Source organism: Staurois parvus, unplaced genomic scaffold, assembly GCF_062004578.1.
Source record: "Staurois parvus isolate SC_StPar_1 unplaced genomic scaffold, SC_StPar_1.0 ptg000414l, whole genome shotgun sequence".
NCBI classification, from domain to species: domain Eukaryota; kingdom Metazoa; phylum Chordata; class Amphibia; order Anura; family Ranidae; genus Staurois; species Staurois parvus.
Genome location: NW_028318210.1, coordinates 9,493,925 through 9,508,256, shown reverse-complemented (window position 1 = coordinate 9,508,256; position 14,332 = coordinate 9,493,925). Strand labels below are relative to the sequence as shown.

The 14,332-nt window shown below is 43.6% G+C and overlaps 1 protein-coding gene across 1 annotated transcript in view; it reads right to left on the bottom strand.

Moving 5' to 3' along the window:
- Positions 1-14,332, bottom strand: part of LTK (leukocyte receptor tyrosine kinase) — a 303,135-nt gene that overhangs the window by 37,890 nt on the left and 250,913 nt on the right. Inside the window, exons 18-19 of the mRNA XM_089686923.1 lie at positions 12,152-12,301; positions 6,444-6,554 (exon numbers count right to left, since the gene is read on the bottom strand). Coding sequence (XP_089543049.1) covers positions 6,444-6,554; positions 12,152-12,301 — 261 coding nt within the window. The remainder of the gene's footprint in view (positions 1-6,443; positions 6,555-12,151; positions 12,302-14,332) is intronic.

Genomic DNA, 14,332 nt, shown 5'->3' with positions numbered 1-14,332 from the left:
AAAAATGGGCATACAGAAACGCATCCAGAACACATCTGGACTTTGTTTCTATAGTGTGAACTGGCCCTTAGGGGTTTTTGGCTGAATTCAGTAAAATACCTGTAAGGGGAAGGAGGTGCATAGGATGTTGACAACAGACTCACTGGGGGGAATTTACTAAGGCTGGAGCACACAGAATCTGGAGCTGCTGTGCATGGCAGCCAATCAGCTTCCAGCTTTATCTTGTTCGCTGGTATCTGCAGTTTAAAAAACTGCTTCCTCCAATAGCACATTCTAGCTGTAGTTTTTACCCAAATAGGGGCATAGCATGTATAAAAGGAATCACCATGGTTTCTTCTCTCCATGCTTGGGGTCAGTACAGACATAACTGAGGCCTGAACTTCCCCTTCCCAACCAAATCTAGAAACAAATAACTCTGGGGAGCGTTTCCCTAGCTGAACTTCACTCTTTCAATCAAAATTGACTATTTTAAATCCTTATGCTGCTACAATTAGTAAATAGATAGGAACATATATCATATTTACTTGTTTTAAACAATTTTTTTACGTTTCTTCAGTTACTTCCTTGTTTCTTGCCTAGACAAACAATATCATACATCCCAGGAGTCTTCTGGAGGGGAAGAGGGGTTTTCTCAGCTAAGCACACCCTCCTTCTTGGCCTGAACTAAGGGCAGATGGATTCCAGGAAGTCAATGCAACATGAATCATCTGCCCTTACTCAAGATGGCCACAACCAGAAATACTAGGGCGGGGGTGTTTATCAAAGTGATTTCTCAGCAAAATAAAATATGGAGACGTGGATGGATGGGGGAGTTTGCTTTGAATATTAAAAATTAATTAAATAGCGTTTTTGCTTTGTGGTGCTCAGATACAGTGTAGTTCCGCTTTGAACTTCCTGGATGTTTCAGTCTGATGCATTGCCATAATGATCTTCATTACTTTTCATTTACTTGGGCAGACTAGGATTAACCATGTTAGGGTAAGAGCTGCAAGTACATCACGTCTGCCAGCCATACATGTCCTGTCCTCTTTACTTGCACCTCCAGATCCACAGCCCCAGACCCCTTCCTTGAGCTTCTCACAACCAATCACAGTGACTGATTCAGCAGCCTCAGGAAACCCACTCACTCCCCATTGTCATGTTCACTCGTGTAGCTCCCTTCTAGTCAGGTGCTAGGATGTGTATAGTTACATCAGGCATAGCTGTGCTTCTCTGCTTACCAGAGAGGTAAATGAACAGCATAAATATGGATACAGCCCGGGCCAATTGCAGGGGAAGGCAGTCCCATTGCATGCTGGGAGTAGTATTTATATTCTGAGAGCACATGGGTTCAGGGTCTTTCCTGGGAGTGGATTGACCCAGCCAGACTGGCCTCTCCTGGTCCATGCTGCCATGTGGCTTCAGGTGGGTCAACCTGAGGGCCTGAAGCTAGAGAGTGACCCTGGTTCTTCAGTAAGCTGACTGAGGGGAGTTGTCTGCCAATAGTCTGTCTGGAGGGTTTTGCTTGTAGGATTGGAAGGAGGCATCCACTCTATCCTTGGACCTTGTGAGTACTGACATTGAGGAACTTGGGGACGCTGTGTGCTTGCTACCTCCTCTGGGGTTTGCTAGTCAACATGGGTCTGGAAAAAGGGAACACTGGCTGGTGTTTTGAAGAGATTGTCCAAGTGCTGATACTGCAAAGGTCTTTTCTCAGCTACGTTACCTTTAGGCTGTCGCAGTCTGTTGTAACTAGCTTATAGTTGAGGTGCTCAGCCCTGTAACTACTACTACTGCTAAAGGGACTTTGCTCACTCCTAAACTGCTTTCTGCAATATGTGACAAAGGGAAGTTTGCTATTTTATTTTCAATCAAGACTTCTAAAGTGTTCACCTAAAAGATGAGCTAGATGTCCTCAGTGTGAATAGTTCCAATTTGGGGTATTCTACTACAATTCCCCATCCCTATCCCCAGTTCTACAATAAACTCCAAAACAAAACATCCCCTAGACTGGTCATTGAAGAGCTGAAGTGTGTGTTAGTGTGTTTGGCTGCGGAAATACACTGCGCCTGGCTGCTGGGGTAGCGGTACACCTGTAAAGAGCTCTACTTTCCAGACTGTCCGCTCCTTGCATATAAAGGAGGTATAGGATGTGTGTTAAAGCAGAGTTCCACCTGGAGAAAAAAAATAAAAGTCAGCAACTACAAAAACTCTAGCTGCTGGCTTTTAAAATACAGACACTTACCTGTCCCTTGGTCCAGCAGTGTCCTCACATTTGCTGGTTTCACTGGCCGTCTTCTCTCCCTGGCGCTGGCATCTTCAGTGTGGGCACCCGGCTGTGACAACTTGCGGCTTCACAGCCGGGTGCCCACTGCATGTGCGCAAGAAGCGCTGCACTTTGGGAATAGCCCCATAGTCTTCTGGGACCTGTCACGTGTCCCAGAAGACTACGGGGGAGGGACAACTTCCGCTTCCATTCGCCTAGGTGATTGCAGCGGAAGTGGGAGCAGGTACCTGTCAAATTCGGGTACCCGCTCCCCAAAGGTGCCAATCCTTAATGGGGAACGGGGGACTAAGGCTTAAAGTGGAACTTCCCCTTTTGGGTGGAGCTCCGCTTTAAGTTGCAGTCAAACACATTATAGTGAGTTAATGTTGAACTCTAAGCAAATATAAAACACTCACTTCTGCAGTTAAATAATTCATTTTATTTTTAAATGCAACTAATGAGTGAGTCTCTGAATTCGACTTGGTAGAAGTCTCTTGCGCATGCACAACAGCACTTTGGCTGGAATAGGGAAGGAAAGATTGGGGGGTAAGCAGTAGAACCCAGCCAGGTGTATTGCATGCACATGTTGTTACAAGGGAAATGCTGACAGAAGGAGAGAGCAGAGTGAAAAGAAGGGTACGTTGCTGTGCTCCTTCTCCATTACAGTCACAGACTAGCGGCAGATGGATGACCTAGCCGTTATTGCTTTACAGCAGCAGAGAAAAGTTAGGCCACCAATTTGGCTTTGTCTCCAGCAGGACTAGAGGGACAGAATTTCATTTCCTCAGTCAGGTAAAACAGTTCAAATATACAGTATGTATTTCTGCTGCGAATGTAGCTGTTTGCCTGGGGTTTAGCCTTGATTGTCTTGCCTGTTGCTCTGAATATGGTACCATATGATACATTGATTCAGACATACCAGCCTCTCTATAAATGCTTCACATAATCTCTTTCAATGTATTGATGTTGACCTCAAGGGGAGAATCGATCTTGTTACTATCTCAGTTACACTGAAATACATACGTAGAAGAAATGAGGAGGAATCTATATCATGATGATTATTGACAGAGTGTCAGGAACAATCATGGGGGGATAAAGCAAGTCACTACACCAAGTGTTTCTGTATGAGTCCAGAGATTCCAACCTCATTATGGTGATCAGTGGGGAGTGGACATCAATGTATAGGAAGGGGTCTGAGATACATTAGAAGAAATATTGACTGAATAATTTCACTGCTTGTATCAATTCATCTGACATTAGAAAACCCATATTACCAATACATTCCCTGATAATGATTGTGGGTACTTAGATCCCTGTGAAGCTTGCTTTTTTACCAAACAGAGGGGGTGATTTACTAAAGGCAAATAGACTATGCACTCTACAAGTGCAATTGCTCCACAGCTTAGTAAATGAGGTAAAGATTCACCTTGCAAAGAATACCCAATCATCTGCAAGGAAAATAGAAAAAACAGCATTTTTTCTTGCACTTGATTGGATGATGGAAGTCAGCAAAATGTCTGCTCATTAAAGCAGGCCATACATGGGTCGAATTCCGAATGATTTTTCGATCAAAAATCGAAAACATTGTTCATTCTGTAATCTGATGGTGCCACCAATGATTCCGAAAATCGGTCTTTTTTCACATATTTTCCAACATGCCCTATAAACGAAATGGGGAGGAACCACAAAAATCGGCCAGTGCCATTGCCCCACTAACAGAGCGAAAATTGGGTAAATTTATTTTTATGCACTGTCACCAGTGTAGTATAGTGTCATCATATAACTGGTGCGGCGGTGATCAAGGACACTGACTGGTGACAGTACGAAAAAAAAAAATTAAATTTTTTTTTAATTTTTGAAAATGTTTTAATGTTATTAAATTTTTTTCTCTTTTTTAAAGATTTTTTTTCATATTACACTATGCTCAAAGCAGTATAATTGTACTACTTTGTACTGTAAAATTGTACTACTTTGGGGAAGTGATCAGTTTTTTTTTTTTTTACACAATTTGATTGCTTATAGAAAAGATTTTCTTTGCTATAAGCAAGCATTTAACTGAATGAAATCGATTCATTCAGGTTTTTTTGTTGTGATTAGCTGTGATTGGCCATAGCTAATCACATGACACAGATGGCCTGTGATTGGCCCAGCCTTTGCATGTGATCACTGTGACCATTCACAGCTAGACACACTTGTTTACTTTAATGCCAGTTCCCACAACTGCATATGCAGTACTTACCGACCCTGCGATTCTGTGCTGCTCATTTTGCCCAGGAAATCAAAGTGACATACCTGGTACTTCCAGGTATGGGGGAGCATATGACTCATTTGACTTCCTTCCCGTGACAGTGCAGGTGTTTACTGAAAGGCAACCCAGGCACGCCTCACTGTCACATATGGGCGGAGAGAGAGTAAGTGGCAAGGCCAGTATTTAGGTATAAGTAAGCTCAAAATCTCTTTTTTTTGCAGTATATTTGGCATCATGCTTTACTGTATACAGTTTTCTTAAAGTGGTATTAAAGATTCAGATTTAAAAAAAAATAACAAACATGTTATACTTGCCTGCTCTGTGCAATGGTTTTGCACAGAGCAGCCCTGAACCTCTTCTCCAGTCCCCCGCTGGTGCTTCTGGCTCCTCTGGCTTGACCAGTGCCACCAAAAGCAAGATACTTGCTGTGGGGGAACTGGTGTGTGCTCATTTTCGAGTCCTGCTCTATGTGCATCCACAGAACACATAGAGCCGTGGCCTGGCTCCGCCTTGCTCTCTCCTCATTGGCTCACTGGCTGTGATTGACAGCAGTGGGAGCCAATGACTCCCACTGCTGTCCTAGCCAATGAGGAGAGGGAGTCCCGGGACAGCTGAGGCTCTCGTGCACATCACTGGATCAAGAGGGTTCTCAGGTGAGTATTAGGGGGGAATGTGGGGGTAGCAGCACACAGAAGGTTTTCTACCTTCATGCATAGAACACATAAAGCTAAAATAACCTTCTACCTTTACAACTACTTTACGCAAATACAGTTTTTTAAAATGTATTTCAATCAGGGGCGGACTGAGTATTCAGGCACTTGGGCACTGCTCGAGGGCCTGGGGTCAGTAGGGGGCCCTATGAGATGCTCCTGGAACCTTTCATAGGCTTTTTTGGGCTTTTTTTGGGTGTGGTTTGAGTGTGGGCGAGGACACAGGGGCCCCATGATCCCTGATTGCCCAGGGGGCCCTATGACTTGTCAGTCCGCCCCTGATTGCAACTTTTCTTATCTGGAGATTCTGTCAGTAACAGTGCTTCCTGTTTCAGGATGACAATGCAAAGCAACTGCCCAGTAATTAGTGTTTATCAGTCTGCGGAGTTGGCCACTTGGCTGCCTATCCTTTAAAGCCAGATAGGCAGCCCAACAGCCAAATGAAGGAGCTTACAGTACAGAACATGGCAGGTTGGTAACACTGCTGCTAATAGAAAGGCTGTGGTTTAAAGTTGTCAGCCTGAAACAGGAAGTGCTGTTACCGCCAGGATCTCTGGGTATGTAAATTTGCAATAGATTCTCAAAAAAACATTGCTTAGTAAAATTGTATATAGTGGAACATTATGCCAAACATATGGATAAAGAAACCTAAACTTTAATGCAAATCTGTTTTTACCCTGCATGTGCAGAAAACAAAATATGTGTAATTTCCCGGATAATTTTGTTATGTTACTAATTTTGTTTTGTACCCAGCAAGCCCCCAGCAGATGATGTCCCAAGGGGGCGGGGTCACCCGGCAATGTCCAACCCCTTTTTAAATTTAAGAACTGTCAGATGGAGGAGCCAATAGATGGTAGGTGCCGTCATGGAAAGCAGAGCATTTTGGGTATTTTTTCGGGTTGGCAGCTATGATCATCGTATAGGTGAACTGAGGTATGTCCAGAGTTGGATCCAATGAAAAGAAGTACTGACTACTCCACAACACCAACAAGTGGCATGGTGCTATAGAGTGGTTCTATAGCTTAAAAACACACGTGGACGATCACTTTTTCTACTATGATATGAAAAACAAATGGCATACATTGCTTAACAGCTTTTTACACAAAATATTAATCACTTCTGTGTTTTATGTTTTTTTTAACTAGCTATAACCCCAAAGTTCTAAATACAAAAACATTACAAAAGTATCCACATATATATTGAATTATTACTATAATGTGTACTGTGAATGCAGACTTACCAAATGAGAGACTTCCACAGGCAAATATCACGCCAAGTATAACTGTAGCAATAAGGACAGCAAGAATAAGTGGAAGAGGAAGCTGCCTGTCTGGAATAGGACCTTTGGGAGCTGAAACAATATTGAAGAAAGTTTTGGTTAATTAATTATTATCTTAGTATTATATAACTTTTTCAACTTATTAGGGTTCAATTTTTGTTTATTTCCCATAGTAAAATCAGTTTGAACTTGCTCTTTTCCCTTCAGGTATCCTTTACCAAAATCAATCAAGAATGAACTTATACACGAATCTGACCATTGTTAAAGCACAGGGGCATAGTCTGAACCCCCCACCCAGAGGAGTGTTGCCAACCATCCCTGCAGCCCTTGAAATTTCCACTCACCTGCAAGTGGAAATAAGGTGGGGGCAAGCAGTGCCAGGACTAGGGGTGTGTGGGAGGGGCAGTGACACGCAGCTATCTACTGTACGGCTTTCAATGAAGCAGCTGGAAGCTGCGGGAGGGAGAGGAGAAGCAACATCCAGGTGCTTCATTGAAAGTCATACAGGAGATCGCTGCTTGTCACTGCCCACACCGCTGCACAGATCGTTCCGTTTTCTTTCTGCCCCCGCTGTGTTCTTCTCAGTGCCCAGCCCCTCCCTCCATCCTCCGCACCACCTCTCCCTTCCTTCCTTCCATCCACCCCTTCCTTCCTTCCATCCACCCCTTCCTTCCTTCCACCCACCCCACCCTTCCACCAACGCTTCCTTCCTTCCACCCACCCACCCCTCCCTTCCTTCCTTCCATTCATTCCTTCCTTCCTCAATTCCTTCCTTCCATCCACCCTTCCTTCCTTTCACCAACCCCTCCCTCCCTTCCACCCACCCCACCCTTCCTTCTTTCCACCCAGCCCTTCCTTCTACCCAGCCCTCCCTTTCTTCCTTCCACCCACCCACCCCTCCCTTCCTTCCATCTACCAACTTCCTTCTACCCACCCCTCCCTTCCTTCCACCCACCCCTCCTTTCCTTCCTTCCTTCCTTCCATCCACCACTTCCTTCCACCCACCCCTCCGTTCCTTCCATCCACCCCTTCCTTCCTTCCACTCACCCCTCCCTTCCTTCCATTCACTCCTTCCTTCCTACCACCCACCCTTCCTTCCTTCCATCAACCCCTCCCTCCCTTCCTTCAACCCACCCTTCCTTCATTCCACCCACCCCTTCTTTCTACCCACCTCTCTCTTCCTTTCTTCCATCCACCTCTTCCTTCCTTCCTTACACCCACCCACCCCTTCCTTCCACCCACCCCTCCCTTCCTTCCATCCACTCCTTCCTTCCTTCCATCCACTCCTTCCTTCCACCCACCCTTCCTTCTATCCACCCTCCACTTCCTTCCTTCCACCCACCCCTCCCTTCCTTCTTTCTACCCCTCCCTTCCTTCAAGGCAGAGAAGTTTGTGTGGGGGGTAAAAATGCAGCTCAGCTTTTTTTGGGGGGGGAGCAGGAAGAGGGTACCTGGCAGTGATGGGCTGAACACCCCCTGTGTTTGGTTCACGGTCAAATGTTCAAACCTAATGAACTGTCGACTGCGAATATCGAACTCAATGCAACTCAATGCAAGACTCGAAATTGTAAATTCAAAAGTGCCCATTTTGACAGCTTATATGCAATTTATTGGCCATAAAGGGGGAATGGGGACTTGGGTACTGCCCTGAGGGACAAGAATCAGTGAGACATTTTTTTTCAAAAAGTACCGCTTTGAAGGGGCAGTCACTTTTCATTGAGAACAGGAAAAAAAAATGCACTAGGACTCCTTTGGATGTCAAAAAACATAGCAGCTAGCACAATACCATAATACATAGTGTAATATACATCACAAAACAATACTGCATTGCTAGTAATTTTTAGCTGCTTAAAGCTAAAAAAAAATAAAAATTCCTTTAAATATCATGCCTGGGGGTCCTGTTAAATTACTTGCAAAGCTGCACATCTCTACAATGTATAGATCCTGCTGCAGCAGGACTGATAAAAAAAAAAAAAAAAGACCCTTTAGGTCTGGTAGGAAAGTTAGGAGGGACCCCACAGTAAATTTTTTTTTTAAAAGCCTTACCTGGCCTTTTAGGCCTGGTAGGACATTTAAGGGGAACCCCACCTCCAAACAATGGGGGGAAAAGTGTGAGGGATTCCCCCTAAAAGCCATACCAAGCCCCTTAGGCCTGCTAGGACTTTTAAGGGGAACCCCACAGACCCCCACAACCACCGGGCCAGGGTTGTGGGGAAGAGGTCCTTGTCCCCATCAGCATGGCTTGGTAAGCCGCAGAGAGGAAGGGGGCACTCGATTGTCCCCCTTCCTGCTCTGCCAGGCCTGTGCTCGGATCAAGGGTCGGGTAGGAATTTAGGAGGGACCCCAAGCTTTTCTTCTCCCATTTTTGGGAGGTGGGGTTCCCCTTAAAAGTTCTATCAGGCCTAAAGGGCGGGGTATGGCTTGTAAGGGGGAACCTCATGCACTTGTTAAACAAAAAATATCTTTTACTGTGGGGTCCCTCATGACCTTCTTACCAGACCTAAAGGGCTTTTTTTTTTTTTATTTGTTTTGTTAATATTATTAATTATTTAAATTTTTTTCGGGAAGAGTATTCTCTCCTCTGTCTTTGGCCGTGTCCAGCAACACACTACACAAGGCTGCTGTGTAAGCAGCCTTATATAGTGTGGGGTATGGACTTAGCCGTGAGCCATGATTGGCCAAAGTCAATGTGACTTTGGCCAATCATGGTTCTCACAGTGCATTGTGCTGTGATTGGCCAAAACATTGTACCTGACCTATCATGACTCTCACAACGCATTGTGGGGTGCTCGGCGGATGACCTATTGAACGCCCTTACCATTCGTGTGTTCGGTGATGTTCGAGTCAAACTTACGTTTGACTTGAACATCAAAACCAACAACAGGTACCTGCTCCCACTTTCAATCGGATCACCTAGTCGATGCTGTTGGAAGTTCTACCCTTGCAACCTTCTGGAACATATCATAGGTCCCAGAAGGCTGCAGGACCATTCACAAACCGCAGAGCGGCTAGTGCTCAGTTAACATGCCAGTGATGGGGACTCGAAGACCTGAGAAGAACAGGCCTGGAAGAAAACAATCCTGGATCCCTGGACAGGTTAGTGTCCAGCAGTACAGTATTTGTAGCAACTGACTTTTTTTAGTCAGTAAAAAACGTCTTGAAATAATAGTCGTGCATATTTATTTTTCCCCTTATTTTGCTTTATTTACTTTGTCTCAGCTTAACACTTCGGCTTGAGTGTCAGGGGTCAGAGGTCACCTGAAACTTGACAGGTGCTATCTTTTCCACTGCCTGTCCTCATACAATGTCACCCTGTATTTGTTTCTGCATGCCTGGTAAGGCTGAACTCCTGGCAAACAGCTAAATATGCTACTCAAGTAAATATATTGGAGCAATGTGAAAGGGTTTATATCTGGGTCTATGCATTCCTGAGATTTACACAGCCCTGCCAGTTAGTACACTGAGGTTGGAAACCTGACTTTTCTCTACTGTGGTGGCAAAAAAGCTACGTAATGACCCAGCTTCTAGCCTCTCATTGGATATTGAAGAGTAGCAGAAGACTATTTAGGTCACCTCTCTGCTCTCTCCTCCTGCCATCACATACTTTGTCAGGATATCTGCATACAGGGCACCTAATTGGCCTCAAGTGCTTTTCCTCCCTCTCCCATTCTGAGTGCTGTTGTACAAGCATTGCAAGACACTGATACCAAATCAAATTCAGGTATATACACTAGTTGTATTTACAATGTTGTGAAGCATATATAGCTCATTGGCCATTCATTGACTTTTTATATTTGCCTAGAGCTTAGCTTCAGCTAAAGGCTCTGCTATTTTTGCATCATTATGCACTCTCAGGAGTTGGCACACAGGTCAGCAAAAGAGCAAATATAAACCTTTGAAAAGCAAGACTGAACTGTTTTAATCATTTGAGAATTAATATTCAGATTTTTGCATAATCCCAGTTAAAGCTTTATTAACAAAATATAGCCAATTTCATAGAGGCGCAAGGAAGATTTTCTGGCTAGCAGGGACCCTGTGCTTTCTGTTCCTAGCAAGGGCATTTACATTTTAAAGTTTAAATGGCTGACAGGTTTGCATTTTGTGTGAAGATGAGAGGAGAGTTTCTGGAACTAAGATCTAATATGGTTGAAATGTGTGTTTGTTACATGACCTGGAAAAATCATCTTTAGGACTACATTCATTTTCATTGGAATATAGAAAAATAACAGAAAAAGGAACAGCAGTGACGTACATTACCTTTTATTTCTGTGTAATTTTAAAGCGGATGTAAAACCGTACATATACCCAGTGCAGTGACTGGACTCAGGTGATACACAGAGATGAAACAAATACTCCTACATAAGTTGTACCTGTTTATCTGCAGCCATCTCTTCTCTACAGCCACCTAAAGCACACATTTTACACAGCATCTCTGAGCTCCAGAGGACGGGAGCAGGGATCTGATGTTACACACTGCAAAGAATAGGGCATTGAGCCTATTGTAACCTGAGACATGAGTGTAGGGAAGGGACACACCTCTTCCCCCTACACAAACTTGTAGGCAAACTTGCACAGCTGAGGCTGTCAATCACAGGCTATGCGCTGGAGCTCCCATACCCTGTTCCCCCTTCATCCTTTGGAGTGGGCATTAGCTGTCAGAAATTACTCATGTAGATAGCAGAGCAGTTAGGCAGGCAGCAGACAGAAATGTCACTAAGTGCTTTGGCCCGAGATAAGCACACATTATAGAAGGATACGCTTTGTTAATTTTTTATGTCAGAATTTTGCAACTACATTAAATGTAAAACAAGGTAAGCATTATTTGCATTTACAATAACAATCTGAATTCTACTTCAGAAATGCACCAATCTTGTTTCCTGTTTATAGGGACTGTATGCCCCTATGAATAAATAGAAAAAAATTATGGTCTCTGCATAGCATAATCAAGGAGCAAAACAAACTTTCAGACTCCTCTTTTATGGATCTTTACAAGCTTTCATCCCTGTCATTTTAGTAGTAAGCCCCTAGCACTGACTCTGCCGGCCCTTTACTTTGGTGTGGTGGAAATTCATCTTACCAACTGCGAATAGTTTTTGTGTGACTTGGAACTATCAGTGACAGAACAGTCACACAGTGCTGGCAGTGCCCGATTGAGGGCGCTCACAGCCCCAAACATAGACGCATATACATTGCAGCATAGCGTAAACCCCACCTCCATGCTGCCATATATGGACATACAGAGTAAAACCCCACCTCCATGCTGCCATATATAGACATACAGAGTAAAACCCCACCTCCATGCTGCCATATATGGACATACAGAGTAAAACCCCACCTCCATGCTGCCATATATGGACATACAGCCAACAGCTGAAGGTTAATCATGGTAATGCACTGTTGAAGGAGGGCATTGACTGACACAATTTGTGAATTAGTACTTCCTTCAAAAGGTGGACTCAAATCGTTCATAGGTCATAGAGATCTAAAAAGCTGTCCATAGAATCCGCACAAAAAATTTTCGTTTATGCTTGGGTCATTTAATTAAAAAACGAATATGTTTCTTTCTTGCTATAGTGCATAAATCTAAATCCCAATAAATCTATAACAAATTGATAGCTATTTCCTCATACAATTACATTTGCAGAAAACAGAAGTTGGACAGTTTCCTACCTACACAGGTGATGTTATCAGCTGACAGCATGGTCCCAGCCTCGCACAAACACACCACTCTCCTCTCACTGTCCTTCTTACAACTTCCAGACTTGCAATGGCTGCAGTTTAAGTACAACTCAATATAGACTTCCCCGTCATTTTCCATTGCTGTGCAATTCAGAGAAAATTAAACAATGGTATATTATTGTATGCATTTGGAAATGGTCACATTGCATATTGGCATTGGGTTTACAAAACATTGGAGCATGGAGGCCTACATTTCATCTCAGCTTAGGCTACCTAGCTAAAAGATTTGTACAGTTTCCCAGTCTGTTGGGCATGTGCTGATATAAGGGGGTTACCAAATTCTGCAATGGAGATGTTAAAACCTTGAAGTGTCTTAACAACCAACCTGATTTTAGGATGTAATGTTTTGTGTTGCAAATTGAAAAAATAAAACATTTTTTATTGGTTGTCAGAGTATAGTTTATAGTGAAAGATATACAACAATTAGTAAATCTATTAGCAAAACCTTTTTATTAAAAAATTTGGATAGATATGGGAAGGGTTAGACCCTCTGTCAATATTTTTTGCTGTCTGTGTCCCCAGACTGCTTGCATTCCAAGCATTTGTCACTGAGTGCATACTGCACTACATGTAAGTACCACTGTGCAGCCCCATCTAGTCTCTCATAGAGTTTGAGAAGCTGCTGGCAGCAGGGCTGGAGGGTGAGTCTGTACCTGTCACCTGCATGTAAACATCAAAGTTTCAGTCTCATGCACCAGGGCTAAATGCCCAGTATTCAAGAGGCCTTAGGCTAGGTTCACAGATGGCCGCCGGCTATGGGCTGGTTGGGGGTGCAGAAATCGCATCTGTTCCCGTACCCGCAACCACCTGCCAAATCACGCTGCTCTTGCCATTTTGAATAGAACTCCTTAACCTCCTCGGCGGTATGATTCTTTCCGATTTTTTGTGCTGAAAGCGGTACCATTTTTTTGCATGGAAATATGTAGTTTTTTATTGTAGGCTGTAATTTTTAGGAATAACTCACTGAAATCTGTATGAACAAGAGTCTAGTAAACATCCCGGGTATGATAAAATTTGAAACACAAAATCATAAATGATAATTTAATAAATAATCATAAAAAATAATAATACAATAATAATAAATTTAATTAAATAATATAATCAAACCAAAAACACTGAAATTTGAAATACAGAGGCAAATTCGCACATCGCTGAGCAAAGTCGCAAAATCGTTTTCAGTGTCTGATGATGAATTTCCCCACAAATCATTATCACTCAATTCTGTAATTGGTTCTGATTTACTATCGCTGTTCTAAAACCGCTTTTGACGTAAAGGGACGCTTTTTGGACGCCATGGACTTTTCTAAGTTTCCAGGCAGAAAGAACAGTCAAAATGCAGGCAGGGCACAGGACAAAGCAGTAGGGACAAAATATATGTGAAATGCATTGAAACAGCAATGACAGTAAAAATGAAATTTTTTAAAAATGTCAAATTTCCCGCTGGTTCCGGCGCCCGTATGTCCCGACGTCACAGGGACTGGAACACAGAACCCGGATGCCGGCATCGGCCGGAGGAGATGGCCGGGGATGCTGCAGGGGACACATCGCGGGAGCGAAGGACAAGGTAAGTGCTGCAGGGACCCCCTGAGCAACGCCGCATGGTAAGCCCAAGTGTAACTCGGGGTTACCGCTCTTGGTACTCAAATTTTACCCCAGTCTACACTCGGGAAAACCGCTAAGGAGGTTAAGCATCTCAGCCCGCAGCACATTTGTGGGCGCGGGAACAGCAGGGAAGCTGCATGGCAAAAAAGACCATTTCTCTCTCTGCGGCAGTGTTTTTAAAAGGTGTATGCACCTTTTTCTTGCGGGAAATGGGGGCACAGCAGCCAATTTGAATGAATGGGCTCCTGTGCCTGAGCATACATGACTCACACAGCCCGCAATAGTGTTATAAGTTACATATTCCTTTCTAACAGAAGCAGTGTGTTTGGGGTTGACTTACTAATAGGCTATTCGTTTTGCAAAAGATTTTCCTTTTAGCTTAGTGAATACGGCAAAAATTCCATTTGCAAAGAATACCCAATCACATGCAAGAAAATAAAGAGACAGTAACTTGGTTGTACAAAATTTGATGATGGAATTCAGCAAAGCTTCACCTCATTCATTAAGCTA